We start from the raw sequence: 27,346 nt of genomic DNA on the forward strand, positions 1-27,346 counted from the left end.
GGCGAGACCGAGGGACGGCGAGGAGGTGGGCGGCGGAGGAGCGGAGCGTGCGGGGCGGGCGGTAGAAAGAGAGAAGGGAGGAGAGGTAGGAAGGGGCAAGGTGACGGAGAGCCTCGAAGCCTAGAGTGAGGAGTTTTTGTTTGGAGCGGAGGTCGATAGGCAACCACCGGAGTTGTTTAAGAAGGGGAGTGACACGCCCAGATCGTTTCCGCGGGAAGATGAGCCGGGCAGCGGAGTGAAGAATAGACCGGAGCGGGGCGAGAGGGGAGGAAGGGAGGTCAGAGAGAAGGCCGACACGGTAGTTTAGCCGGGATATAACTCTTTCGTTTTGTCGTCTGTCTCCCCCTTCTAGACTGTGAGCCCGTTGTTGGATAGGGATTGTCTCTATCTGTTGTCGAATTGTACTTTCCAAGCGCTTAGTACAGTGCTCTGCATTCAGCAAGCGCTCAATAAATACGATTGAATGAATGAATGAATTTCCAAGCAATTCCTTCCAGAAGGCCAACTTCGGAATTCAAAGAGACTCCACGGAAATAAAATTTCTCTTGGTCCGAAACAGGAACCAACTTTTTCTTAAGAAGGTTTGAGAAGCAGCGTGGCTCAGTGGAAAGAGCCCGGGCTTGGGAGTCAGAGGTCATGGGTTCTAATCCCAGCTCTGCCACCTATCAGCTGTGTGACTTTAGGTAAGTTACTTAACATCTCTGTACCTCAATTATCTCATCTGGAAAATGGGGATTAAGATTGTGAGCCCCACAACTCCAGTGGTTGCCTATCAACCTCCGCTCCAAACAAAAACTCCTCACTCTAGGCTTCGAGGCTCTCCGTCACCTCGCCCCTTCCCACCTCTCCTCCCTTCTCTCTTTCTACCGCCCGCCCCGCACGCTCCGCTCCTCCGCCGCCCACCTCCTCGCCGTCCCTCGGTCTCGCCCGTCTCGCCGTCGACCCCCGGGTCGCGTCCTCCCGCGGTCCCGGAACGCCCTCCCTCCTCACCTCCGCCAAACTGATTCTCTTCCCCTCTTCAAAACCCTACTTAACACTCACCTCCTCCGAGAGGCCTTCCCAGACTGAGCTCCCCTTCTCCCTCTACTCCCTCCGCCACCCCCCTTCACCTCTCCGCAGCTTAACCCTCTTTTCCCCCCATTTCCCTCTGCTCCTCTTCCTCTCCCTTCCCATCCCCTCAGCATTGTACTCGTCCGCTCAACTGTATATATTTATTACCCTATTTATTTTGTTAATGAAATGTACATCGCCTCGATTCTATTTAGTCGCCATCGGTTTTTACGAGATGTTCTTCCCCTCGACTCTATTGCCATCGTTCTCGTCTGTCCGTCTCCCCCGATTAGACCGTGAGCCCGTCAAACGGCAGGGACCGTCTCTATCTGTTGCCGACTTGTTCATTCCGAGCGCTTAGTACAGTGCTCTGCACATAGTAAGCGCTCAATAGATACTATTGAATGAATGAATGAACAACCTGATGACCTTGTATCTACCCCAGCACTTAGAACAGTGCTTGGCACATAGTAAGCACTTAACAAATACCATCATTATTATTATTGTTATTATTCTATGCTATTACTTCCTTTTCCCCTATAGCCTAATAAGAATTCTTCGTACTTGGGGTTTTTGCCTGTAAAAAAAGTAGTCCTACAGACAGTTCCACTCCATTCCTTCGCTCTGGTAGTTCATGTCTTTTGGAGTTTTCTTTGTCAAAAAGAGTCTAATTTAAAGCGCTGGCAATTATTTTTAAGAGGTAGAGGAAAAGACTCACAGAAGAAACATCACTTACCCATCTGCCAAAATAAATATTGAATGGCCTTTCTGGTGCCGTGTTTGGATCCAAGCCATAATCTTCCAGAATACAGAATACATGCTGTGGCTTCTTTAAATTCACCTTGCCTTCAAATGGCAAAAATTCTAGTTCCTTTAGAAAGGAAAAAAAAAAACCCAACAACCCAGGGTGATGTAAAAGATAAAAGGCTCTCCTTGATGAAAACCAATTCAGTAATCACGAGTCCAAACAATACATAATTTTTTAAAGGGGTCACTTACATCTATCCTTTTGACTTTTTCTTCTTGCGACAAGGTTTTATTGAACGTGTGGATGTTTATTTTATATGTAGAGTCTGAATGCAGAAATGGAGCCTAAAATAAAACAGATCATTTTGGTTAATGTCTCGGGAAATCCTACCGCTTGTCCAGGCGTTTTTAGGTAACAGCAAATCGTACTACATACCATCTTTTCCACGGGATAATTTTTCAGAGAGTTGTGTAGCTCCTCTGGAGATTTTCCATGACCCCAGAGTTCAAATATAGACCTGGAAATCGTATGACTAATGTTATCTTCGGGAAAGAAGTACTCCGTACCTAAGACGCACCATTTTATTTCACAAGCCTTTAAGTTGACTTTTAAAATGTTTTGTTCTTCTTTTCCTCTCTAAAGGCCTCTGGGTAAGATGTTGCCTTCGGTTTCGGGGCTACTGCCTCCAAACATCAGAGGCCGTACCTCATCATCGGGAAGCAACGTGGCTCAGTGGGAAGAGCCCAGGCTTGGGAGTCAGAGGTCATGGGTTCGAATCCCGGATCTGCCACTTGTCAACCGTGTGACTGTGGGCAAGTCACTTCACTGCTCTGGGCCTCAGTTACCTCATCATAAAATGGGGACGAAGACTCTGAGCCTCACGTGGGCCAACCTGATTACCCTGGATCTACCCCAGTGCTTAGAACAGTGCTCTGCCCATAATAAGCGCTTAACAAATATTATTATTATTATCATCATGTTGGAGGTTTGCAGAACAACAATCCTTTGGGCACCCTCGCTCCTACCCTTCATGGTTTGGTAGATTTAGAGCAGGACTCCTCTCAGTTCGTCCTTCCAGGCTGAAGAGTCCTCTAGTCCAGCTAAAAGTCTGACTACAGTCTGCACCTCTCTCTGCTCCAGACTTCACCTGCTGGGCCTTGGGAAGAGTATGATAATAATAATAATAATAATGTTGGTATTTGTTAAGCGCCTACTATGTGCTGAGCACTGTTCTAAGCACTGGGGGAGATACAGGGTCATCAGGTTGGCCCACGTGAGGCTCACAGTCTTCATCCCCATTTTACAGATGAGGTCACTGAGGCCCAGAGAAGCTGAGTGACTTGCCCACAGTCACACAGGTGACCCGGGATTCAAACCCATGACCTCTGACTCCCAAGCCCGGGCTCTTTCCACTGAAAGGGAAGCCAAATCGGTCCAGGGAATAGGGGAAGGGGCTTTAGGCAGGAACACATTGGTGAGAATGTGGAGGTTCTTACAGCAGGAAGGCGGGCAGGCTGAAATACCAACAGATCCGGGGCTCGGGAATGGACAGATTCACGGATCAGAAGTCCATATTGGCTTACTACTGCTGCTGTAACAATAATAATAATTGCGGTATTTGTTAATTTGGCAAGCACTTACTATATGCCAAGCACTGTTCTAAGCGCTAGGGTAGATACGAGGTAATCAGGAAGAGTTCGATCGTTCGCTCCAAACCGAGAGGATGGAGGGTTGACCGGGAGGGCAGCCATTACGTGTTTCCTCCCACGGCATCCCGTCGGGCCCGACGCAGCATGGCTACTGAACCAGGAATGGCTTTTTTATGACCTCGCGGTGCATTTTGCAACGTTCATTCATTCAGTCACTTATTGAGCTCTTACTGTGCGCAGACCGTCGTACTAAGCGCTTGGGAGAGTACAGTAGAACAATAAACAGTCACGTTCCCTGCCCACAACGAGCTTACGGTCTAGAGGGGGAGACAGACATTAATATAAATAAATTACAGATATGGACATAAGTGCTTTGGGGCTGGGAGGGGGCGATGAATAAAGGCATCAAATGAGGGTGATGCAGAAGGGAATGGGGAATGAGGATAAGTAGGGCTTAGTCAGGGAAGGCCTCTTGGAGGAGATGGGCCTTCAATAAGACTTTGAAGGGGAGAGAGTAAATTTCCGTCGAATTGGAGGAGGGAGGGCGTTCCGGGCCGGAGGCAGGATGTGGGCAATTCTTAACTAAGTCCACTTAAGAGACAACAACGGTATCAACCCTCTACGTAATGCTAAACTGAGTAACGTTTACAATAAGATGACAAGACAACAACGCCATTCGCTCCAACACTAAACTCTGAGAGGGCTGGGATTGAGAAGCAGCGTGGCTCAGTGGAAAGAGCCCGGGCTTGGGAGTCAGAGGTCACGGGTTCGAATCCCTGCTCTGCCACTTGTCAGCTGTGGGACTGTGGGCGAGTCACAACTTCTCTGTGCCTCAGTGACCTCATCTGTAAAATGGGGATTAACTGTGAGCCTCACGTGGGACGACCCGATTACCCTGTATCTACCCCAGAGCTTAGAACAGTGCTCTGCACAGAGTAAGCGCTTAACAAATACCAACATTATTATCATCGCGTCTGAGGCTGACACTGAATCATTTGAGAAGCAGCGTGGCTCAGTGGAAAGAGCACGGGCTTTGGAGTCAGGGCGCATGAGTTCGAATCCCAGCTCTGCCACTTGTCGGCTGTGTGACTGTGGGCGAGTCACTTCACTTCTCTGTGCCTCAGTCCCCTCATCTGTAAAATGGGGATGAAGACTGTGAGCCCCACGTGGGACGACCTGATTCCCCTATGTCTACCCCAGCGCTTAGAACAGTGCTCGGCACATAGTAAGCGCTTAACAAATACCAACATTATTATTATTATCATTTCAAATGCTTATTTCGGTACTCTAGAAATGCTATCAGTTGATTCATGAACATGAAATCAAAAGAATAGTTACAGGGTGCTCAGGTCAAAAAAATTTCCTTTGATGAACCCCGACTGTGTATGGAATATTACTCCTAGGGCTTCCTAAAACCATCGCTTCAACGATCAAGCTTACTTTGCACATACTGTCCTTTTCATTAGATTTCTGGCAATTTCTTCAGAGGGAATATTAATAATCCAAAATGGAGACTGAAAAAGAAAAAAGAAAAACAATCAGCGGGCCACAGATACATGCCTTCCCAAAGCAACTGGGGAGAGACATCCCTTATATGATTTCCATAAAAGCCTAGAGCCAGAATTCACTTCTCCGGACAACAGACCACTTCTCCCAGAGAAAATATTAGCATCATGTTACCATTTGACCTGTCCCTAGAAAATATTATAATATGTCTTATTTAACCTTTTTTAAACTGACCCCATCAATGATACACTTTAAGAGCACCACATCCAACAACTTTAAGGAAAATTGCATAAATGAGCTTTCACGGACACCTTTAAACATCATTTCCATTAGAAAGATGGTTCTGATATCGTGCCCTGGAGGTCAAAAAATTACTGCTTCTATCCTAACAATCACCATTCCTTGGTTAAGCAGCATGGCTCAGTGGAAAGAGCACGGGCTTGGGAGTCAGGGGTCATGGGTTCCAAACCCGGCTTTGCCACTTATCAGCTGTGTGACTTTAGCCAAGTCAGTTAACTTGTCTGTGCCTTAATAGAAACAATAATAACAATGTTGGTATTTGTTAAGTGTGTACTATGCGCCGAGCACTGTTCTAAGCGCTTGGGTAGATACAAGGTAATCAGGTTGTCCCACGTGAGGCTCACAGTCTTAATCCCCATTTTCCAGATGAGGTAATTGAGGCACTGAGAAGTGAAGTGCCTTGCCCAAGTCACACAGCTGACAAGTGGCAGAGCCGGGATTAGAGCCCATGACCTCTGACTCCTAAGCCCGGGCTCTTTCCACTGAGCCACGCTGCTTTTTGCTGCCTTGGTTCCCTCATCTGTAAAATTGGGATTAAGACTGTGAGCCCCACATGGGACAAAGTGATCACCTCGAATCTATCTTAGTGCTTAGAACAGTGCTTGGCACATAAGAAGCGCCGAACAAATACCAGCATTATTATTATTATTTTTATTATGGTACTTGTTACGCACTTACTAGGCGCCAAGCACTGTTCTAAGTGCCGAAGTAGCTATAATTATAATGACAGTACTCGTTAAGCACTTATTTTGTGCCAGGCACCGTACTGAGCACTGGGGTGAATAAATAAATCAGGTTGGACACAGCCTCTGTCCTCATGGGATCTAATCCCCAGTTTACAGATGAGGTAACTGAGGCACAGAGAAGTTAGACTGCGAGCCACTTATCGGGCAGGGATTGTCTCCATCCGTTGTCGAATTGTCCATTCCAAGCGCTTAGTACAGTGCTCTGCACACGACCCCTCCTCTAGACTGTGATCCCGTCAGTGGGAAGGGATCGTCTCTGTCTGTTGCCGAATTGTCCATTCCAAGCCCTTAGTCCAGCCGTCTCCCCCGATTAGACCGTAAAGCCCGTCAAAAGGCAGGGACTGTCTCTGTTACCGATTTGTACATTCCAAGCGCTTCCAAGCCCATAGTAAGCGCTTAATAAATACTACTGAATGAATGAATGAATGAATGCTCTGCACATAGTAAGCGCTCAATAAATACGGTTGAATGAATGAATAGTAAGCGCTCAATCAATACTACTGAACGACTGAATGAAGTGAAGTGACTTGCCCGAGGTCACACAGCAGACAAGTGGCGGAGCCGGGATTAGGGCCCGAGTCCTTCTGACTCTCAGGCCCGGGCGCTGACCACTAGGCCATGCTGCTTGATGTGCTTTGCCATTTTCCTAATCACTCCTTCCAGTACGACTACTGTTTCTAAAATACCTGATAAACTACTAGATCTTCGGGATCAACCTCTAGTGTTTGGAGTGCATTAGGGTACTGATCCTCCCCCTCTCCCCTCCCCTCAGCACCGTGCTCATTTGTATATATCATTTATTACTCTATTTATTCTGTCAATAAGGTGTATCTCTCCTTGATTCTATTTATCTTGATGATGTTGCCTTGCTTTTGTTTCGCTCTGTTTCGCTTTGCCGTCCGTCTCCCCCGTTTAGACTGTGAGCCCGTCATCGGGCAGGGGTTGTCTCTATCTGTGGCCGAACTGGACATTCCAAGCGCTTAGTACAGTGCCCTGCACGTAGTAAGCGCTCAATAAATACTAATGAAAGAATGAATAACTGACTCAACTCCGAAGAGTCCCCTTTCTTTAACAGACCACGCATCAGAAGTACGGATCCCAAACCTGCAGTCCGGGTTCCTACATCTGTAATTGCGATTCCAGAAAACTACACAGGAGCAGCAGAAGAGGGCACCATTTTCTTCATAATCAATAACAGTGAAAAGAATTGGACAAGGAAAAAAAGGAAAAAACAAAACGAAAACAACTCATTGAGTGCCAAGAGTAGATTATCTGGAAAGTGTTCTACACTGGGGAATTTAAAGCCGAATTCAATTTAGCAAACAGGCAGCCATTTTACTTAGCAAAAAAATCTTTCTAATCACTTCTTAACCAGAAATTGCACAGCTCCATGAAGGGCAAATACAAATACCAGGGCCTGACATTAGGAGAAGAGCAGCATGGCTCAGCGGAAAGAGCACGGGCTTAGGGGTCAGAGGTCGTGGGTTCGAGTCTCAGATCCGCCCCCCCATCGGCTGGGTGACTCCGGGCAAGGCGCTTCACCTCTCTGGGCCTCAGTTCCCTCATCTGTAAAATGGGGATGAAGACCCTGAGCCCCACGTGGGACAACCTGATTATCCTGTATCTACCCCGGTGCTTAGAACGGTGCTCGGCACATAGTAAGCGCTTAACAGAAACCAACATTAGGAACAGGCCATGGAAGCTACTCTAGTCCTGTCTAAGGAATTTGGAAGACTTCTACTCAAAACACGTAAATATGGTACTTATTTTTCCCTCCACTTCTATGGGTATCATCTTGAAAACAAGCCTTCTTTCAATTTTTATTTGTTTTGCATATTTATTTTTCTTCGTCTATAAGGAAAAGGTTCCGAGCTGGGTTCTTGATTTGAAGACAGCAGTATGACTGGCAGTTTTCTTTACAAATTCCCATATTATTGCTATGTTCACCAACAACCGAATGCTTCACACCCTTGCTACACGAGAAGCAGCGTGGCTTAGTGGAAAGAGCACGGGCTTGGGAGTCAGAGGACGTGGGTTCTAATCCCGGCTCCGCCACTTATCAGCTGTGTGACTTTAGCCAAGTCACTTAACTTCTCTGTGCCCCAGTTGCCTCACCTGTAAAATGGGGATTAAGACTGTGAGCCCACGTGGGACAACCTGATGATCTTGTATCTAACCCAGTGCTTAAAACAGTGCTTGGCACAGAGTAAGCATTTAACAAGTAACATCTTTCTTAGTATTATTATTACTCATTGCGATTTTACTGTATCAATGCAGTTTAGTCGCAGAATCACAGATTCTGTACGTTACCGTCCAGTAATGGTGGTGATAATAATAATATTACTATGTGCCAACCACTGTACCGAGCCCTGGGGTAAATACAGGATAATCAGGTCAGACAGAATCCCAATCACACAAAAGACTCACAGGCTATATAGGACCACTCAGTCAATCGACTGTATTTATTCATGCATTCGTTCATTCAATAGCATTTTTTGAGCACTTACTATGTGCAGAGCACTGTACTAAGCGCTTGGAATGTACAAATCGGCAACAGATAGAGACAGTCCCTGCCCTTTGACGGGCTATTTATGGAACGCTTACTGTGTGCAGAACGCCGTACTTAAGCACTTGGGAGAGTACAGTTATGACTCCGGCCCACAACGAGGTTACAGTCTGGAGGGGAAGACGGACGTTAATATAAATCAATAAATTACGGATAGGGACTTCAGTGCTGTGGGGCTGAGGGAGGAGTGAAAAAAGGGCGCAAATCCAAAGTGCAAGGCGGATACAGAAGGGAGAGGGAGAAGAGGAAAAGACAGCTTAGCCAGGGAAGGCCTCTTGAGGGAGGCGTGCTTTTAGTAAGGCTTAAATTGGGGAGAGTGATCGTCTGTTAGATGGGAACGGGGAGAGAGTTCCCGGCCAAAGGCAGGAGACCGACAAGGGGTTGGCGGCGAGATGGAGATCGAGGTACGGTGTCAGGTCGGCGTTAGACGAGCGAAGTGCGCAGGCTGGGCTGTGGGAGAAAATCCGAGAGGTAAGGTAGGAGGGAGCAGGGTGATTGAGTGTTTTAAAGCCAACGCTGAGGAATTTGGATGCGGAGGCGGATGGGCCACCAATGGACGTTCTTGAGAAGTGGGGAAACACGGACCGAAAGGCTTTGTAGAAAAATGAGCCGGGTAGCAGAACGAAGTATAGACTGAGCACTCAAATACGATTCCATTGAGTGACTGATTCAAGTGGGGAGAGGAAGGAGGGAGGTCAGCAAGGAGGATGATGCCGCAACCAAGGCGGGCTAGGATGAGAGCTCGGAATAACGTGGCGGCAATTTGGATCGGGAGGAAGGGGAGGATCTCAGCGACGTTGGGAAGGTCGAACCGACGATCTGGTGACAGTCTGAATAGGTGGGTTGAATGAGGAAGACGAGTCGAGGACAACGCCAGGGTGACGGGCCTGTGGGGCGGGGAGGATGGCGGTGCCGCCTACAGTGACGTGAAAGTCAAGGGGAGGCCGGGGTCTGGCTAGGAAGATGAGGAGTTCTGCTCTGGACGGAAGTCCGAGGCGTCAGCGGGACATCGAGGTAAAGATGTCCCGAAGGCAGGAAGAGATACAAGACTGCAGAGAAGGCGACAGACCGGGGCCGGAGACGTAGATTTGGATCTCATCCACACAGAGGGGATAGTTGAAATCATTCATGGGAGCAAACGAGCTTCCAAGGGAGAGGGCACAGAATGAGGAAACTGAGGCCCAGAAGTGAAGCGCCTTGCCCGAGGTCAGCAGCGGCAGAGCCGGGATTAGTAGCCAGGTCCTCTTTCCACTGGGCTATGCTGCTTCTAAGTGAAGCAGATGGCTTTATGTCCTCGCTACTCTAATAATAATAATAATAATAATAATGTTGGTATTGGTTAAGCGCTTACTACGTGCAGAGCACTGTTCTAAGCGCTGGAGTAGATAAAGGCTAATCAGGTCGTCCCACGTGAGGCTCACAGTCTTAATCCCCATTTTACAGACGAGGTCACTGTGGCCCAGAGAAGTGAAGTGACTTGCCCACAGTCCCACAGCTGACAAGTGGCGGAGCCGGGATTCGAACCCATGATCTCTGACTCGCAAGCCCGGGCTCTTTCCACTGAGCCACGCTGCTTCTCTACTGTATCAAATGCTGTTAAGCTGCAGAAACTCCAGCTTCTGCATGGTACGGTTAGTTCGGTGAGGCTGGGAAGTCCCTTCAAATTGCTAATATACAGAGATCCAAGCGTCTCTTCCTACACCAACCCTAACTGAACCCATCCGGGGCTCAAGCTTTACCACGATGAGAAGGACCTGGGGCCTGGTCCCGGCTTCGCCACCTGTCTGTTGTGTGACCCGGGGCGAGTCACTTCACTTCCCTGGCCTCGGTTCCCTCGTCTGTCAACCTGATTCGCTTGTTTCTACCCCAGTGCTTAGGACAGTGTCCTGTACGTAGACTGGAAGCTCACCGTGGCCAGGGAATGTGCCTGTTATATTGTTATACTGTACTCTCCCAAGCGCTGAGTACGGTGTTCTACACACAATAAGCATTCAAGAAGTATTACTTATTACTTAGTGCTCAGTGGAAAGAACACGGGCTTTGGAGTCAGAGGTCATGGGTTCGAATTCCGGCTCTGGCACTTGTCAGTTGCGTGACTGTGGATAAGTCACTTCACTTCTCTGTGCCTCAGTTACCTCATCTGTAAAAAATGGGGATTAAGAGTGTGAGCCCCATGTGGGACAACCTGATTCCCCTGTGTCTACCCCAGCGCTTAGAACAGTGCTCTGCACATAGTAAGCGCTTAACAATTACTGACAGTATTATTACTATTATTATCACTGACTAAAAAATAACATAAAAAACCAAACTCAAGAGCTGTGTGGGCTGGAGTTTCACCCTGCGCCCTCATATGACTAACACACAAAACCTACTGTTGCAACTCACTGAGCAAAACTGGGACGCTCTAGTCAAATGACAGAGCTCTGCCGGGTAAAAGAAAGCATCAGAATTCAATAGCACCATCACCGAGAAGCGATTAAAGAAGCACGGTCTATCAGAGGATTGCTGAATGTTATCATTTCTGCTGAATTCTCGACTCACCTTTCCATGTATTTCCTGGTGGCTACTGAATCGACCTCCGAAAAGAGAAAGCAAAGACTTTATTTCCTGTAATTAGATTATATGAAACATTAATTTATTTCCATTACAGTTATATATCTTTGGTATAGTGAATCTATCGTTGAATTAAAAACATCGGTAGACGAGAAGCAGCGTGGCGTAGTGGAAAGAATGCAGGTCAGAGGACCTGGGTTCTAATCCCAGCTCTACCACTTACCCGCTCTGTGACTTTGGGCGAGTCACTTAACGTCCTAGGGCCTCAGTTTCCCCCATGTGCAAAATGGGGATACAATACCTGTTCTCCCTCTTCGACTGTAAGCGCCATTTCCACCCTGATTACCTTGTATCTACCCCGGAGCTTAGTACGGTGCTTAGCATCTAGTAAGCGATTAGGAAATATCGCACGTATAATTATTATCGTAGTTATTATAACAAACGTGGGGCTGTCACATTTTTAATTCCTATGCTACAAAATAAGTCAAAGGATGCTTTCTCATAAAAAATAACAATTTCAATCATTTTTACAGTAAAAGTCATTGCACAGCGGGGCCTGATCGGTGAAAATTATCATTATCAACCTGGGGTGTGTGCAGAGGAAGTGGGGTGTGTTTTTTTGCTGCGGGTAAAAAGTTTAGAACTCCCTATTTCTCTCTTTGCCTACCAGAGAGAGAAAGGATGGACATCACTTTGAACCTCAGCTAGATTGGCAGCTTCCTGAGAGCAAGGATCAGGTCTGCTAAGTCTGTCGAACCTTTCTCTCTCAAGCACTTAGTACAGTGCCCTGAACAACGTCCTCGATAAATACTACTCATTGACTTTAAAATTCTATCTAGACTGACAAACCTGGGAAAGAAAAATTGCATACTTGAGCCTCATTTTTTCAGTGACATCAAGCCCAGGCCTATTCTAGCCAAATATTATCAAGCTTTAAAAGGCTTGAGGGATATTTCAGTGGTTTATCTGACACTCAGAATCCTTTCAGGGTGGAACAGCAAGCCCCTAATACCCTCTCCCTCCACTTAGGCAGCAAAGACACCATCACTGCCAGTCAATAGAACTCATTCAGTACCGACTCTGTTATACTGTACTCCCCCAAATGCATAGTATGGTGTTCTACACACAGACAGCACTCAATAAATTCCATTGCTTGCTTACTCTGGGCAGAGCAGGGAACTGAGTGCTTGGAAGAGTACAAGGGAATTAGTAGAAATGATTCCGGCTACCAGGACCGAACGATCTATTATTATTATTATTATTATTATTATTATTATTATTATATGTGTTAAGCTTTACTATGCATCAAGCACTGGGATGGATTACTGTGTCAGCCTTCTCTCTGACCTCCCTTCCTCCTGTCTGTTCCCGCTCCAGTCTATTCTTCACTCCGCTGCCCGGCTCATCTTCCCACAGAAACGCTCTGGGCCCGTCACTCCCCTTCTTAAAAACCTCCAGTGGTTGCCTATCGACCTCCGCAGGAAATAAAAACTCCTCACTCTAGGCTTCGAGGCTCTCCGTCACCTCGCCCCTTCCCACCTCTCCTCCCTTCTCTCTTTCTACCGCCCACCCCGCACGCTCCGCTCCTCCGCCGCCCGCCTCCTCGCCGTCCCCCGGTCTCGGCCGTCCCGCCGTCGACCCCCGGGTCGCGTCCTCCCGCGGTCCCGGAACGCCCTCCCTCCTCACCTCCGCCAAACTGACTCTCTTCCCCTCTTCAAAGCCCTACTGAGAGCTCCCCTCCTCCAAGAGGCCTTCCCACACTGAGCTTTCCCTTGTCCCTCTGCTGCCTCTCTGCCCCCCCTTTAACTCCCCTCAGCTAAGCCCCCCTTTCCCTCCCTTTCCCTCTGCTCCTCTCCCCTCCCTTCCCTTCCCCTCAGCACTGTGCTCGTTCGCTTAATTGTATATATTTTCATTAACCTATTTATTCTGTTAATGAGATGTACATCCCCTTGATTCTATTTATTGCTACTGTTTTTGTCTGCCTGTCTCCCCCGATTAGACTGGAAGCCCATCAATGGGCAGGGACTGTCTCTATCTGTTGCCGACTTGTACATCCTAAGCGCTTAGTACAGTGCTCTGGACATAGTAAGCGCTCAATAAATACTATTGAATGAAAGTAGTGAATGCAAATTAATTAGGTGGGACACAGTCCCCGTTCCACATGGGGATCACAGTCTGAGTAGAAGGGGGAACAGGGACTAGATCCTCATTTTACGATGAGGAAATTGAGACACAGAGAAGTGAAGTGACTTTCCCGGGTCACACAGCAGGCAACTGGCAGATCCAGGTCTAGAAACCAGGACCTCTGACTCCCAGGCCCATAGTCTTTCCGCTAAGCCAAGCTGCTTCTCTAGCAGAGGAGAGTAACACTGAAATAAATTACAGGTAGGAGGAAGCAACAGAGTTTAAAGATATGTACATAAAAAGCCTCAGGGATGGAGGGGGGAGGAGGTGCCCAAGTGCTCAGGAGATACAGAAGTGCTGAAGTAGCAGTTCGGGAAAAATCAAGAGGGAAGATCGAGAGAGGCGGTGCGGCCCAGTGGATAGAGCTGAGGCCCGGGTTTTCAACTCAGCTCCGCCGCGTGTCTGCTGTGTGACCTCGGGCAAGTCACTTCACTTCTCTGTGCCTCACTCACATCATCTGTAAAATGGGACAGGGACTGTGTCCTACCCGACTCCGCACGTCAGAAGAAAAAGGATCTATCGGAGGAAACGCTTTCTCTTCCCTCTCCCCACCTCAATTTTCTACCCCAAACCTTTGGAGCTCTAACCTTTGTCCATCTCCAGTAGCCCATGATGTCCCCTCAGGGCTCCCGCCCCAGGTTGATCCAGACCCAGTGGCTGCTTTGCCGAGTTTGCTGATTGTCAATGATCTAAGATCGTTAAATATTAGCAAACAGTTCCCAGGATATGAATGAGGTCAGTGTGATAGGGTGACGTTGCTGGAATCACAGAACGGTTGAATCCATTCCTTCAGGCTTCCCTGGGCCTCAACTGCTCAGCCACCATGTCTGTTGGACATAGACTACTACTAATGATAACAGTAATCATGGTACTTGTTAAGCGCCTACTATGTGCAATGCACTATTCTAAGCGCTGGGATAGGTACAACTTAATCAGGTTGGAAACAGTCCCCTGTCCCACACGGGGCTCACGCTCTTAATCCCCATTTTACAGACGAGGTAAATGAGGCCCAGGAAAATGAAGTGATCTGTCCCAAGGCCACACAGCAGACATGTGGCGGAGCCGGGATTAGGACCAATATCACTAAAAAAAGAGTGAGAGGAGATGTAGCCAGAGAAGGAATCAGACGGGTTTAGGGGAGAGGCAGTGGAAAAGCTAAGTGATTTGCCCAAAGGCACAAGTAGCAGCGTGAAGCGGCGCGGCTCAGCGGAAAGAGCCCGGGCTTCGGAGTCAGAGGTCATGAGTTCGACTCCCGGCTCTGCCACTCGTCAGCTGTGTGACTGTGGGCGAGTCACTTCACTTCTCTGGGCCTCAGTTACCTCATCTGTAAAATGGGGGTGAAGACTGTGAGCCTCACGTGGGACCACCTGATTCCCCTGTATCTACCCCAGCGCTTAAAAAACAGTGCTCTGCGCAGAGTAGGCGCTTAACAAATACCAACATTAAGTAGATAAACGACGGGGGCCAGCATTAGAACCCAGGTCCTTCTGCCTCCCAAGCCCGTGCTGTATTCACTAAGCCACGCTGCTTCCCTGTCCTCTTCTGTGAGCACGCGACCGGACACTTAATCCGCCCATCACCATCACCAACAACTACTGCGGAGGGCGAAATGACATTCGTAGAAATCGATTCCTGAGGCGTCTGGCCCAAGACCTTAAGTCTCCACACATATAAGGGTCGGGGGTTGAAACGGGAAAGCAAACTGCTGAGGAAATATGGTCTCCGTGGCTAGCAATTAATATCAAACATCAATTGTCTCCAGGGATCATCTCGGACGGAGGGGCCAGGCGCAGAGGGAGGCAATATTTGTGATCACCTCCATGCCCTCCCTCTCCTACCCTTTTTCCAAATCTTTTGACTGCCTCTCCCTTAAAATGCTTTCGATTCCTCCTCTGTCTACATCTGGCACAGAGTGAGCCCTTATCTTGCTGGGCTTGGGTCACAGATGGTAGCGGTCAGAACTTTATAACAGAAGGTTATAGAGAAGCGGCGTGGCTCGGTGAAAAGAGCCTGGGCTCGGGAGGCAGAGGTCGTGCGTTCGAATCCCGGCTCTGCCACTCGTCAGCGGTGTGACTGTGGGCCAAGGCACTTCATTTCTCTGTGCCTCAGTGACCTCATCTGGAAAATGGGGATGAAGACTGTGAGCCTCGCATGGGACAACCTGATTACCCTGTATCCCCCCCAGCGCTTAGAACAGTGCTCTGCACACAGTGAGCTCTTAACAACAACGACGACGAAAAAAAGACCGGCAGTGGGACCGGCAGTGTGGCCTAGTGGAAAGAGCATGGGCCTGGGAGTCAGAGAACCTGGGTTCTAATGCTGGCCCCGCCACGTACCTGCTGTGGGACCTTGGACAAGTCATTTACCTTTTTACACCGCCTCTCCCCTACAGTGTGTTCAATTCCTCCTAATTCCTCCTCCTCTCCTTTCACCGATTTTTTTTTAAGGTATCTGTTAAGCTTTTACTATGTGCCGGGCGTGCTACGAAAGTGCCGGGGTAGATACAAGGTTACTGGTTTGGACGCAGTCCCTGCCCCACATGGGGCTCGCAGTCTTAATCCCCATTTTACAGATGAGGAAACTGAGGCGCAGAGAGTTTATGGTCACACAGCAGGCAAATGGCAGAGCCAGGAATAGAACCCAGGACCTTGGGACTCCCAGGCCCTGCTCTACCCACTAGGCCACGCTGCTGCTCCTAATTTCCCTCTACCCCCACCCCCAAATTCAGACAATGAAAAGAAAAAAAAAAAGAGAGAGAGGAAAACGCTCTTGCATGAATGTCTGCGGATATCTGGTAAACGTCTTGAGGATCCATTTTGTAATATCAACTCTTTAATATCTCTGCAAGTTGGCAAGCCTGCAGAAAAATGTAAATGAGATGTGCAGATCTCAATGTGATAATTAGTTGCTGGCTCCAAGCATTTACAAGAGCTGCTAACAAGTACAGCTACTGCAATGGACTTGAAAAATGTGACAAAACTATGTTAAGAATTCAGCTTGTTTGTCCATAAGATTTCCTATAAATAGGACATCTTGTCTGTCACCAGACCAGATATTTTTCACACATACAAGTTCTAATTAATTTATATTTAATTAAGTCAATCTTGCATTCAATCGCATTTATTAAGCCCTTGCGTGTGCAGAGCACTGTACTAAGCGGTTGGTAAAGTACAGAACGACAATAAATAGTGACAATCCCTAGCATTTAGCACAGGACTTTGGCATGTTGTAAATGCTCTGGGAATAATAATAATGTTGGTATTTGTTAAGCGCTTACTATGTGCCGAGCACTGTTCTAAGCGCTGGGGTGGACACAGGGGAATCAGGTCGTCCCACGTGGGGCTCACGGTCTTAATCCCCATTTTACAGATGAGGGAACTGAGGCACAGAGAAGTGAAGTGACTCGCCCACAGTCACACAGCCGACCAGTGGCCGAGCTGGGATTCGAACTCATGAGCCCTGACTCCAAAGCCCGTGCTCTTTCCACTGAGCCACGCTGCTTCTCACAGCATGGCCCAGTGGAAAGAGCCTGGGCTTGGGAGTCAGAGGTCATGGGTTCTAATCTGGGGTCTGCCATTTGTCAGCTGTGTGACTTTGGGCAAGTCACTTCACTTCTCTGTGCCTCAGTTACTTCATCTGTAATATGGGGATGAAGACTGTGAGCCCCACGTGGGACAACCTGATCACCTTGTACCCCCCCCCCCAGCGCTTAGAACAGTGCTCCGCACATAGTAAGCGCTTAACAAATACCAACATTATTATTATTACCCACAATGAGCTCACAGTCTAGGGGGTGGGGAGAAAGACAGCAATACAAATAAATAAAATTACAGATATATATATACACACACACATATATATATATACATATAAATAATAATAATGATGGCATTTAAGTGCTTACTATACGCAAAGCACTGTTCAGGATACAAGGTGATCAGGTTGTCCCAGGTGGGGCTCACAGTCTTAATCCCCATTTTATAGATGAGATAACTGAGGCCCAGAGAAGTTAAGTGACTTGCCCAAACTCACACAGCTGACAAGTGGCTAGGCCAGGATTTGAACCCATGACCTATGACTCCCAAGCCCACGCTCTTTCCACTGTGCCACGCTGCACTGTGAGGCTGGTTGGGGGCAGAGCAAAGGGAGCGAGTCAGGGTGACGCAGAAGGGAGTGGGAAATGAGGAAAAGTGGGGCTTAGTCTGGGAAAGACTCATGATACCAGACGATTGAATTTATAATACTTGATTGAATTAATAATTGACCGATTTACAACTTAATACACCAATAATGACTGGTAAGCTTTGTTAAGCCAATGCCCAATTTAACGCCCAAATTAACGGTTGTCTTTTCTTACGGTATCTGTTAAATGTTTGGTACATGTGCCAGGAACTATACAAAATACCAGGATGGATACAGGGTAACCAGATTGGGCACAGTTCATGTCCAATGGACGGGGCGGGGGGGAGGCTCATGGGCTTCATCCCCATTTTCCAGATGAGGGAACTGAGGCCCAGAGAAGTTAAGCGACATGACCGAGGTCACGTGGCAGGGTCAGGATTAGAACCCAGGTCCTCTGACTTCCAGGCCCCTGCTCTATCCACTAGGTCACGCTGCCTTTTTTTCTTGTTGCCTGTCTCATTGCTAGACCCCACTTGGCCATTTGCTGGACACACTTTATTCAACAGTGAATGACACAATCACACGCTAGAAACGTTCAGGGAATCTCTGCAATAACGTAGAAACGACGAGCGCTCCACTCGCGCCAAAGCTTCGCTTCGCAAGCTCCTTTTGCTTTTACCGTCCTTTTCCACGGGTTAGTTCGATGCTCTGGACGTGCGCTCAAATACCGTAGTTAGACTGTGAGCCCCACGGAGGACAGGGACCGTGCGCGAACCGATGATCCTGAATCTACCCCGGGGCTTAGTACAGTGTTGGGCACACAGTAAGCGCTCTCTCGCTTGGGTCACGGGCGGTCGCGGTCAGAACGTGACAAGAGGAGGTTGTGGGACTTCAAACAAGCCGCGTGGCCTGGGAGGCGGAGGATCTGGGTTCTACCAGACGACCCGCTGTGTGACCTTGAGTGAATAAATAAAGCAGCGCGGCTCAGTGGAAAGAGCCCGGGCTTGGGAGCCAGAGGTCGTGGGTTCGAATCCCGGCTCCGCCGCTTGTCAGCTGTGCGACTGTGGGCAAGTCACTTCACTTCTCTGGGCCTCAGTCACCTCGTCTGTAAAATGGGGATTAAAATTTGAGCCTCGCGTGGGACGACCCGATGACCCTGCGTCTCCCCCAGCGCTCAGAACAGTGCTCTGCACATAGTAAGCACTTAACAAATACCAACATTAATAAATGAAAGTCACTTGAAACTTCTCTGCGAATCAGTTCCCTCACCTGCAAAATGGGGATTCGATACCTTTTCTCCCTCCCACTTGGCCAGCGAACCCCGTGTGGGACCTGATTATCTTGTATTTACCCCAGCGCTTAGTACGGGGCTTGGCTCACAGTGAGCACTAGGTGCAGAGCACTGTACTAAGCGCTTGGAATGGACAAATCGGTAACGGACAGAGACAGTCCCCGCCCTCTGACGGGCTTACGGTCTAATCGGGGGAGACGGGCGGACGAGAATAACCGTTCCCTGATGGATCACGGATTTAATACTGAGCCGACGTTGACCAAGAGGGGGAAATTGAGGATTACCTGACTTTCCACCTCTCTAATCGTGCGGAAATTCTTCAGAGCGAGCAAAGCCAAAGAGATGGGGGTACAGCGCATTTTACCGTAACGGAGGCTTTCGTCGTCTGTTTCGGATAAAGCGCTATTGAGCAAACAGCGATTGTTCTTCCCACAGTGTGCATCTGTCCGGATGCAAGGTGGCGCAGCCTGGGAAGAAACACGTATCTGGGCACACGGTGTGGGTGAAGACTCATAATGCCAGCTTTCCGGAATGCGGGGCTCTTTGGGAACAGGGTCCTCTCCTCCGCCCCTCCGCCCCTCCGAAATTGCTCTCTCCATGGTCGCAGATGACCTTCTCCCTGCCCAATTCCATCCATTAGAGAAGCAGCGTGGCTCAGCGGAAGGAGCCCGGGCTCGGGAGTCAGAGGTCACGGGTTCGAATCCCAGCTCTGCCACCTGTCGGCTGTGTGACTGTGGGCAGGTCACTTCACTTCTCTGGGCCTCAGTTCCCTCATCTGTTGTATGGGGATGAAGACTGTGAGCCCCACGTGGGACGCCCTGATTCCCCTGTGTCTCCCCCAGCGCTGAGAACAGTGCTCTGCACATAGTGAGCGCTTAAAAAATACCAACGTCGTTATTATTATTATTATTATCCAGATCCTCCTAGACCGGTGTCTGACGGTGGACCGCCCACCCCCTTCTCTTGGAAAACACCGTCTGGGCCCTGGTTTTACCGATAATGCTCTCCCTTCGTTCTCCTCTTACCCCTCCGAACCGCTTCAAGTGGGTCTCTTCAGTGACCTCCTCCTCTACCTCCCGCCCCCTTCCTTGGTGGTCCCTCAAGGCTCAGTTCCGGATCCCCCTTCTATTCCGCATCGGCACCCTCTCCCCTGGACAACTCATCCCTTCCCAGGCCCTCGACTGCCATCTCTACACGGATGACTATGATTACGAGAAGCAGCCTGGCTCAGCGGAAAGAGCCCGGGCTTGGGAGTCAGAGGTCGTGGGTTCGAATCCCGGCCCCGCCCCTTGTCAGCTGGGTGACTGTGGGCGAGTCACCTCACTTCTCTGGGCCTCAGTGACCTCATCTGGAAAATGGGGATGAACACCGGGAGCCCCACGTGGGACAAGCTGATTCCCCTGTGTCTCCCCCAGCGCTTAGAACGGTGCTCTGCGCCTAGTGAGCGCTTAACAGATACCAACGTTATTTCTTTATTATTATGACTCAAGTCTACCTCTCCAGCCCTGACCTGCCTCCTTCCTGAAATCTTGCATTTCCTCCCGTCTTCGGGTCATCTCTCTTTTGCCTCCCCTAATTGCAATTTCTCCCTCTCAGGGCGGCACCTGGAGAGTTTCCGGTCCTCTACCGGTCTCGGCGGCGGGAGGGAGAGTCGAGCGGAGGCCCGTCCGTTCCGTTCCTAGCTCGGGCAGTGGCCGGCGAGGGGAAGGCCATCGGCGGCCCGGGGGAGAGTCGAGGGCGGAGATTCGAGTTCTCTGCGCGGAAGGAGGCGACGGTAAACCGCTTCCGGATTTTTACCAAGAAAACTCTCTGGATCCACCACCGGAACGACTGCAGATGGAGAACGGGTCGTCCTGGGAGAGGCGCGTCTACGGTGTCGCTATGGGTCGGAAACGACTCGACGGCGTACGACAGGCCGACCGTAATTTACATTAATGTCTGTCCCCCCCCCCGCACTAGATGGCAAGGGCAGCGACTATCTTCTTAATCAACTGCACGTTCCCAAGTGTTTAATGGAGTGCTTTGCAAACAATATAATGATAACGATGATGTTGGTATTTGTTGAGCCCTTACTATGCGCAGAGCACCGTTCCGAGCGCTGGGGGTAGATGCAGGGGGATGAGGTTGTCCCACGTGAGGCGCACAGTCTTCATCCCCATTTTACAGATGAGGAAACTGAGGCCCAGAGAAGTGAAGTGACTTGCCCACCGTCACCCAGCTGACAAGGGGCGGATCCGGGATTCGAACCCACGACCTCTGACTCCCGGGCCCGGGCTCTTTCCACTGAGCCCCGCCGCTTCTCTTGATCCCAGCGCTGCCACTTGTCAGCTGTGTGACCTTGGGCGAGTCACTTCACTTCTCTGGGCCTCAAGTACCCTCATCTGAAAAACGGGGGTGAAGACCGCGAGGCCCCACGAGGGACCGCCTGATCGCCTCCTGTCCTCCCCAGCGCTTAGAACGGTGCTTGGCACATAGTGAGCGCTTAACAGATACCAACGTTATCATCATCTCCTACAAAAGGCCTCTCACCTAAGCCCTCACTTGGCAGGGAACAGGTTGATCAAATCTGTTATACTGTGCTTTCCCGAGCATTTAGTACAGAGCTCCGCAACCAGTAAGCACTCAATAAATCTGACTGATTGATTGATTGATTGATTGATTGAACGATTGATTACTACTGAATGTGCCCGGCCATCAAATCCATCTCCTTTCCGGTCCCCAGAGTGACTCGGGTCTCCTGTGGGCAAATGGCCAAGCTCTGGCGCCGAGGGAGTTTTCGTTCCCACCACCCGGCCTTAGCAATGATAATAACAATTCATTCCTTCAATCGTATTTACTGAGCGCTTACTGTGTGCGGAGCGCTGTACTAAACGCTTGGAAAGGATAATTCGACAACAGATAGAGACAATCCCTACCCACTGACGGGCTCGCGGTCTAGAAATAAATGCTTCACGTTATGTGTCAGTCACTGCACTAAGACTGAGATACGTGCGAGGTGATCGGGCTAGACAGAGTCCCTGCTTGAGGTGGGGCTCCTCAATTCATTCAATGGTATTTGCTGAGCGCTTACTATGTGCAGGGCACCGTACTGAGCGCTTGGAATGGACAATTCGGCAACGGATAGAGACGGTCCCTGCCCATCGACGGGCTTACGGTCTAATCGAGAAGGGGCAGGGAGAACGGGTATCGAGAAGCAGCGTTGCCTAGTTCAGCGCTTCGTACAGCGCTCTTGCACCCGGTAAGCGCTCCATAAATACGACAGTGAATGAGTTAGAGTGCCGGCCTGGGAGTCCGAAGGACCGGGGTTCTAATTCCGGCTCTACGACTTGTCGGCTGGGTGACCTCGGGCAAGTCACTTCACTTCTCTGTGTCCAACCTGATTTGCTTCTATTCACCCCAGTGCTTAGTACAGTGCATGGCGCATGGCACTTAACAAACACCGTAATTATTATCATCCGTGCAGCGTGGCTCAGTGGAAAGAGCCCGGGCTTGGGAGTCAGAGGTGGTGGGTTCTAATCCCGGCTCTGCCGCTTATCGGCTGCGTGACTTTGGGCAGAGTTTTCGTTCTGTTCTATGCCACACATAGTTTGGCATAGAACAGAACAGTTTGGTTCTGTTCTATGCCACACATCTGACCAGTGGCATACCCGGGATTAGAACCCACGACCTCTGACTCCCGAGTCCGGACTCTTTCCACTGAGCCACGCTGCTTCTCAAGTGACTTGGCCAAGGTTACCCAGGAGACTAGTGGGAGAGCAGGGATTTGAACCCAGGTCCACATTCCCAAGAGTGGAACCCAGCCCCGTGAGCAGACACCCTCTGTTATTACATTATTATTATATGATATTATATATGACATATATAATAATAACGTCGGTACGTGTTGTGTTTACTATGTGCCCATCACTGGTCTAAGCGCTGGGGGAGATCCAGGTTCATCAGGTTGTCCCACGTGGGGCTCACAGTTAATACCAGAAGCAGCGTGGCTCAGTGGAAAGGGCCCGGGCTTTGGAGTCAGAGGTCATGAGTTCGAATCCCGGCCCCGCCACTTGCCAGCTGGGTGACTGTGGGCGAGTCACTTCACTTCTCTGGGCCTCAGTTCTCTCATCTGTAAAATGGGGCTGAAGACTGTGAGCCCCACGTGGGACAACCTGCTTCCCCTGGATCTCCCCCAGCGTTTAGAACAGTGCTTGGCACATAGTAAGCGCTTAACAAATACCAACTCTCTCTCTATATATACATATATATATATACACACACGTATATACATATATATATACACATATACATACACACATATATACATATACATACACACAAATATACACACATATATACATATATATATACACACACACATATATATTATATATATATAAATCAACTATATCTATATATACACATACCAACATATGTAGACATGTATATGCTATGTGTATATGTATGTGTATACACACACACACACACACACATATATATATATATAGTATCCTCATTTTACAGATGAGGTCACTGGGTCACTGAGGCCCAGAGAAGTGAAATGACCTGCCCAAGGTCCCACAGCAGCCAAGTGGCAGAGCTGGGATTAGAACCCACGACCCCTGACTCCTAATCTAGGCCTCACCCATTATACTATTCCATGATACACATTCATTATTATCATTATGGTGTGTTTGCTAAGCGCCTACTAGGTGCCAGGCACCGTACTAAGCGCTGGGGGGGTTTCCAAACCCCCTGGGTTGGGCGCCGTGGGGCTCACCGTCTCGATCCCCACTTTGCAGATGAGATAACTGAGGCCGGGGGAAGGGACCCCCCGCCCAAGGTCCCGCGGGGCACCAGGGGAGGTGGCGGGATTGGAACCCACGACCCTCTAGATTTGCCAGTCCCGGGCCCCGACCCGCTAGGCCGCGCTACCCCGGGGCACCCCTAGGGGGCGCCAGAGCGACAAGGGGGGGGGGCGCGGCCCCGGGCGCGCGACCCCGGGCGCGCCCCTGCGCGCGCGTGCCCGTCACTCACCGGCAGGCGGAACTCGAGGTGCTCCTGCGCCAGCAGCAGCAGGTACCCGACGAGCGCCATGCTGCCCCGCTGCCGCCAGTGCGCCTGCGCCGGACCCGGCGAGGGGGCGGGGCCTCGGCCCCGGCGGCCAATGGCGGCGCTCTCCCCCGAAAGGGGCGTGGCCTCCCGCGGCGCCTGCGCACCGCCGTCCCTCATGCCCACCGCCCCCCCCCTTTGGCCTTGTGGCCACCATGTTTTCCCAGAAGCCTTTGCTCAAAGAGAGGCCAATAATCCTTCCTTCGGTGCTATTTATTGAGCGCTTCCTGGCCGCAGAATCATCGAGAAGCAGCGTGGCTCGGTGGAAAAGCGCCCGGGCTTGGGACCCAGAGGTCATGGGTTCGAATCCCCGCTCCGCCACTTGGCAGCCGTGTGACTGTGGGCAAGTCACTTCACTTCTCTGGGCCTCAGTGACCTCATCTGGAAAATGGGGATTCACTGTGAGCCTCACGTGGGACGACCAGATGACCCTGTATCTACCCAGCGCTTAGACCAGTGCTCTGCACATAGTAAGCGCTTAACAAATACCCACGTTATTCTCTGGGCCTCAGTGACCTCATCTGGAAAATGGGGATGACGACTGGGAGCCCCACGTGGGACAACCTGATTCCCGTGTCTGCCCCAGCGCTTAGAACGGTGCTCGGCACATAGTAAGCGCTTAACAAATGCCGACATTATAAATTGTTGCATTCTGAGGATGGCGGCTCTTGAGCTAAGTGATTGTTTTTGCCTCAGAAAGCCCCCCATGTCAGGTGGGATGTAGAATAATAATAATGTTGGTATTTGTTAAGCGCTTACTAGTCATTCAGTAGTATTTATCGAGCGCTTACTACGGGCAGAGCACTGGACTAAGCGCTTGGAATGGACCAATCGGCAGCAGATGGAGACGGTCCCCGCCCTTTGACGGGCTTACGGTCTAATCGGGGGAGAAGGACGGACGAGAACAATGGCAATAAATAGAGCACTGCTCTAAGCGCTGGGGGGAGATCCGGGGGAATCAGGTTGTCCTACGTGAGGCTCACAAGTCTTCATCCCCATTTGACAGACGAGGGAACTGAGGCCCGGAGAGGTGAAGTGACTTGCCCACAGTCACACATCTAAGTGGCAGAGCTGGGATTCGCACCCGTGACCTCTGACTCCCAAAGCCCCTGCTCCGTCCACCGAGCCACGCCGCTTCACACCACGTCCGCCAATTCCGGGGGCCCGGAGATGGCTTCTTCCCCAACGTAATAATAACAACGTTGGTGTTTGTTAAGCGCTTACTGTGTGCCGAGCGCTGTTCTAAGCGCTGGGGGAGATACAGGGTCATCAGGTTGTCCCCCGTGGGGTTCACGGTCTTCATCCCCATTTTACAGATGAGGTCACTGAGGCCCAGAGAAGTGAAGTGACTGGCCCACAGTCACGCAGCTGTAGATGAGGCCTGCCTGCCTGCCTGCCTGCCTGAAGAGTCTCTTTTGTCACTGCAAGAAGACACCCTTGTCCCAATTCTTTGGTGATTGACTAATTCTCCTATACGTTGTAAATAAAAGGCCCAGCCAAACTGGAGAGAGGGGCCGTTGGGTCACTCCTACCTCTCCGGAGGTCAACGGGCCCTCGGTTCACATTGCTCGGCACAAAGTAAGCCCTTAATAATAATGTCGGTATTCGTTAAGCGCCTACTATGTGCCGAACACCGTTCTCGGCGCTGGAGCAGATACAGGGTCATCGGGTTGTCCCCCGTGAGGCTCGCGGTCCATCCCCATTTTACAGATGAGGTAACTGAGGCAGCGAGAAGGGAAGTGACTCGCCCACAGTCACCCAGCTGACAAGTGGCAGAGCGGGGATTCGAACCCATGACCTCTGACTCTGAAGCCCGGGGTCCTGCCCCTGAGCCACGCTGCTTCTCAATACCAACATTATTCTTATCCTATCCCTCCCTTTCCCGATCCCCCCAACACCGTCTCTGAGTCTTCCTTTTCCTTGCCCGCGTCCCCACCTTGGGTTCGAATCCTCACTCCTTTTTCAGTTCCATTCTCTTTTCGGGCGCAATTACTATCGGGGCATTTTCTTAATGATAGCGATGATAACCGCGTTGGTACGCGTTAAGCGCTTACTATGTGCCGAGCGCTGTTCTAAGCGCCGGGGGAGGCCCGGGGGGGATCAGGTTGGTCCCACGTGAGGCTCGCGGTCTTCATCGCCCTTTGACGGATGAGGGAACCGAGGCACCGAGAGGTGAAGCGACTCGCCCAAAGTCACACAGCTGACGGGTGGCGGGATTAGAACCCATGACCACGCTGCTTCTCAGTCTATAATTCTATTTAATTACGATGCTACCGATTCCTGTTTGTCTGTTTTGACGGAAGCGGGGAGACGGACATCGAAAACAAATAAACAGGAATCGGTAGCATCGTAAACAGACTAGAAGCCCGTTGGGGTCGGGGATTGTCTCTATCTGTCGCTGAATTGTACTTGCCGAGCGCTTAGCACAGCGCTCCGCACACCGTAAGCGCTCCATAAATACGACCGATTGAATGAATTCCTTCCCGCAAGGAACTTACAGTCTAGAGGGGAAGACAAAAATTAAAATGGGGAAACAGTAGAGTAAAAGGCTATTTCAGTGTTGCGCGGCCGGGGTGAGTAGCACAGAAGGTTATTCAATCGTATTTATTCAATCTCATTTACGGAGCGCTTACTGTGGGCAGAGCACTGTACTGAGCGCTTAGAAAGTACAATTCGGAAACAAATAGGGACAATCCCGACCCAACATCGGGCTCACGGTCTAGAAGCGGGGAGACAGACAACAAAACAAGTAGACAGGAAACATAAGGTTACGCAGTCGAGTACAGTGCTCTGCACATAGTAAACAGCGTGGCTCAGTGGAAAGAGCCCGGCTGGGGAGTCAGAGGTCATGGGTTCTAATCCCGGCTCCGTCACTTAGGGCGAGTCACTTCACTTCCCTGTGCCTCGGTTACCTCGTCTGTAAAATGGGGATTAAGACCGTGAGCCTCACGTGGGACGACCCGATCGCCTTGTAACAATAACAATAATAATGTTGGTATTGCCAATAATGTTGGGGGAGATACAGGGTCATCAGGTCGTCTCACGTGAGGCTCACGGTCTTAATCCCCATTTTCCAGATGAGGTCGCTGAGGTCCAGAGGAGCGAAGTGACTCGCCCGCCGGTCACACAGCTGACAGGTGGCGGAGCCGAGATTCAAACCCATGACCTCTGACTCCCACGCCTGGGCTCTTTCCACTGAGCCACGCTGCCCCCCCCCCCCCCCAGCGCTTCGACAGTGCTCTGCACATAGTAAGCACTTAAATGCCATCATTATTATTATTAAACGCTCAGTAGATACGATTGAAAAGTCGATGCTTGGAGCCGAGATAGGGAAAGTGAGGGCTTAGTCAGGGAAGGCCTCTTGGAGACGTGATCTTAGGAGGGTTTTGAAGATGGGGAAGCAGCGTGGCTCAGTGGAAAGAGCCCGGGCTTCGGAGTCGGAGGTCCCGGGTTCGACTCCCGGCTCTGCCACTCGTCAGCTGCGTGACTGTGGGCGAGTCACTTCACTCCTCTGGGCCTCAGTTCCCTCATCTGGAAAAT

The 27,346-nt window shown here is 50.2% G+C and overlaps 1 protein-coding gene and 1 non-coding gene across 8 annotated transcripts in view; both read right to left on the reverse strand.

Annotated features, from left to right (window-relative positions):
- The window catches only part of TRMT11 (tRNA methyltransferase 11 homolog), a 65,256-nt gene extending 41,459 nt beyond the window's left edge, over window positions 1-23,797 (reverse strand). The window contains exons 1-7 of one of the 7 annotated variants that reach the window (XM_029058572.1): window positions 23,732-23,797; window positions 19,000-19,182; window positions 11,107-11,172; window positions 4,888-4,961; window positions 2,234-2,315; window positions 2,050-2,142; window positions 1,787-1,921 (exon numbers count right to left, since the gene is read on the reverse strand). In XM_029058572.1, coding sequence (XP_028914405.1) covers window positions 1,787-1,921; window positions 2,050-2,142; window positions 2,234-2,315; window positions 4,888-4,961; window positions 11,107-11,172; window positions 19,000-19,182; window positions 23,732-23,791 — 693 coding nt within the window. In that variant the 5' untranslated portion in view covers window positions 23,792-23,797. Of the gene's footprint in view, window positions 1-1,786; window positions 1,922-2,049; window positions 2,143-2,233; window positions 2,316-3,294; window positions 3,390-3,439; window positions 3,655-4,887; window positions 4,962-11,106; window positions 11,173-18,999; window positions 19,339-23,731 lie in introns of those variants that run through there. The other 6 variants (XM_029058573.1, XM_029058574.1, XM_029058577.2 and 3 more) reach the window with 6 other exon arrangements.
- Window positions 23,798-26,058: 2,261 nt separating this feature from the next.
- MIR1333 (microRNA mir-1333) lies at window positions 26,059-26,170 on the reverse strand. Its single transcript, NR_034637.1, has one exon. It is a non-coding gene; the product is annotated as a microRNA mir-1333 (primary transcript).
- Between the last annotated feature and the right edge of the window lie 1,176 nt (window positions 26,171-27,346).

The sequence above is a fragment of the Ornithorhynchus anatinus genome, chromosome 2 (genome assembly GCF_004115215.2).
Source record: "Ornithorhynchus anatinus isolate Pmale09 chromosome 2, mOrnAna1.pri.v4, whole genome shotgun sequence".
NCBI classification, from domain to species: Eukaryota; Metazoa; Chordata; class Mammalia; order Monotremata; family Ornithorhynchidae; genus Ornithorhynchus; species Ornithorhynchus anatinus.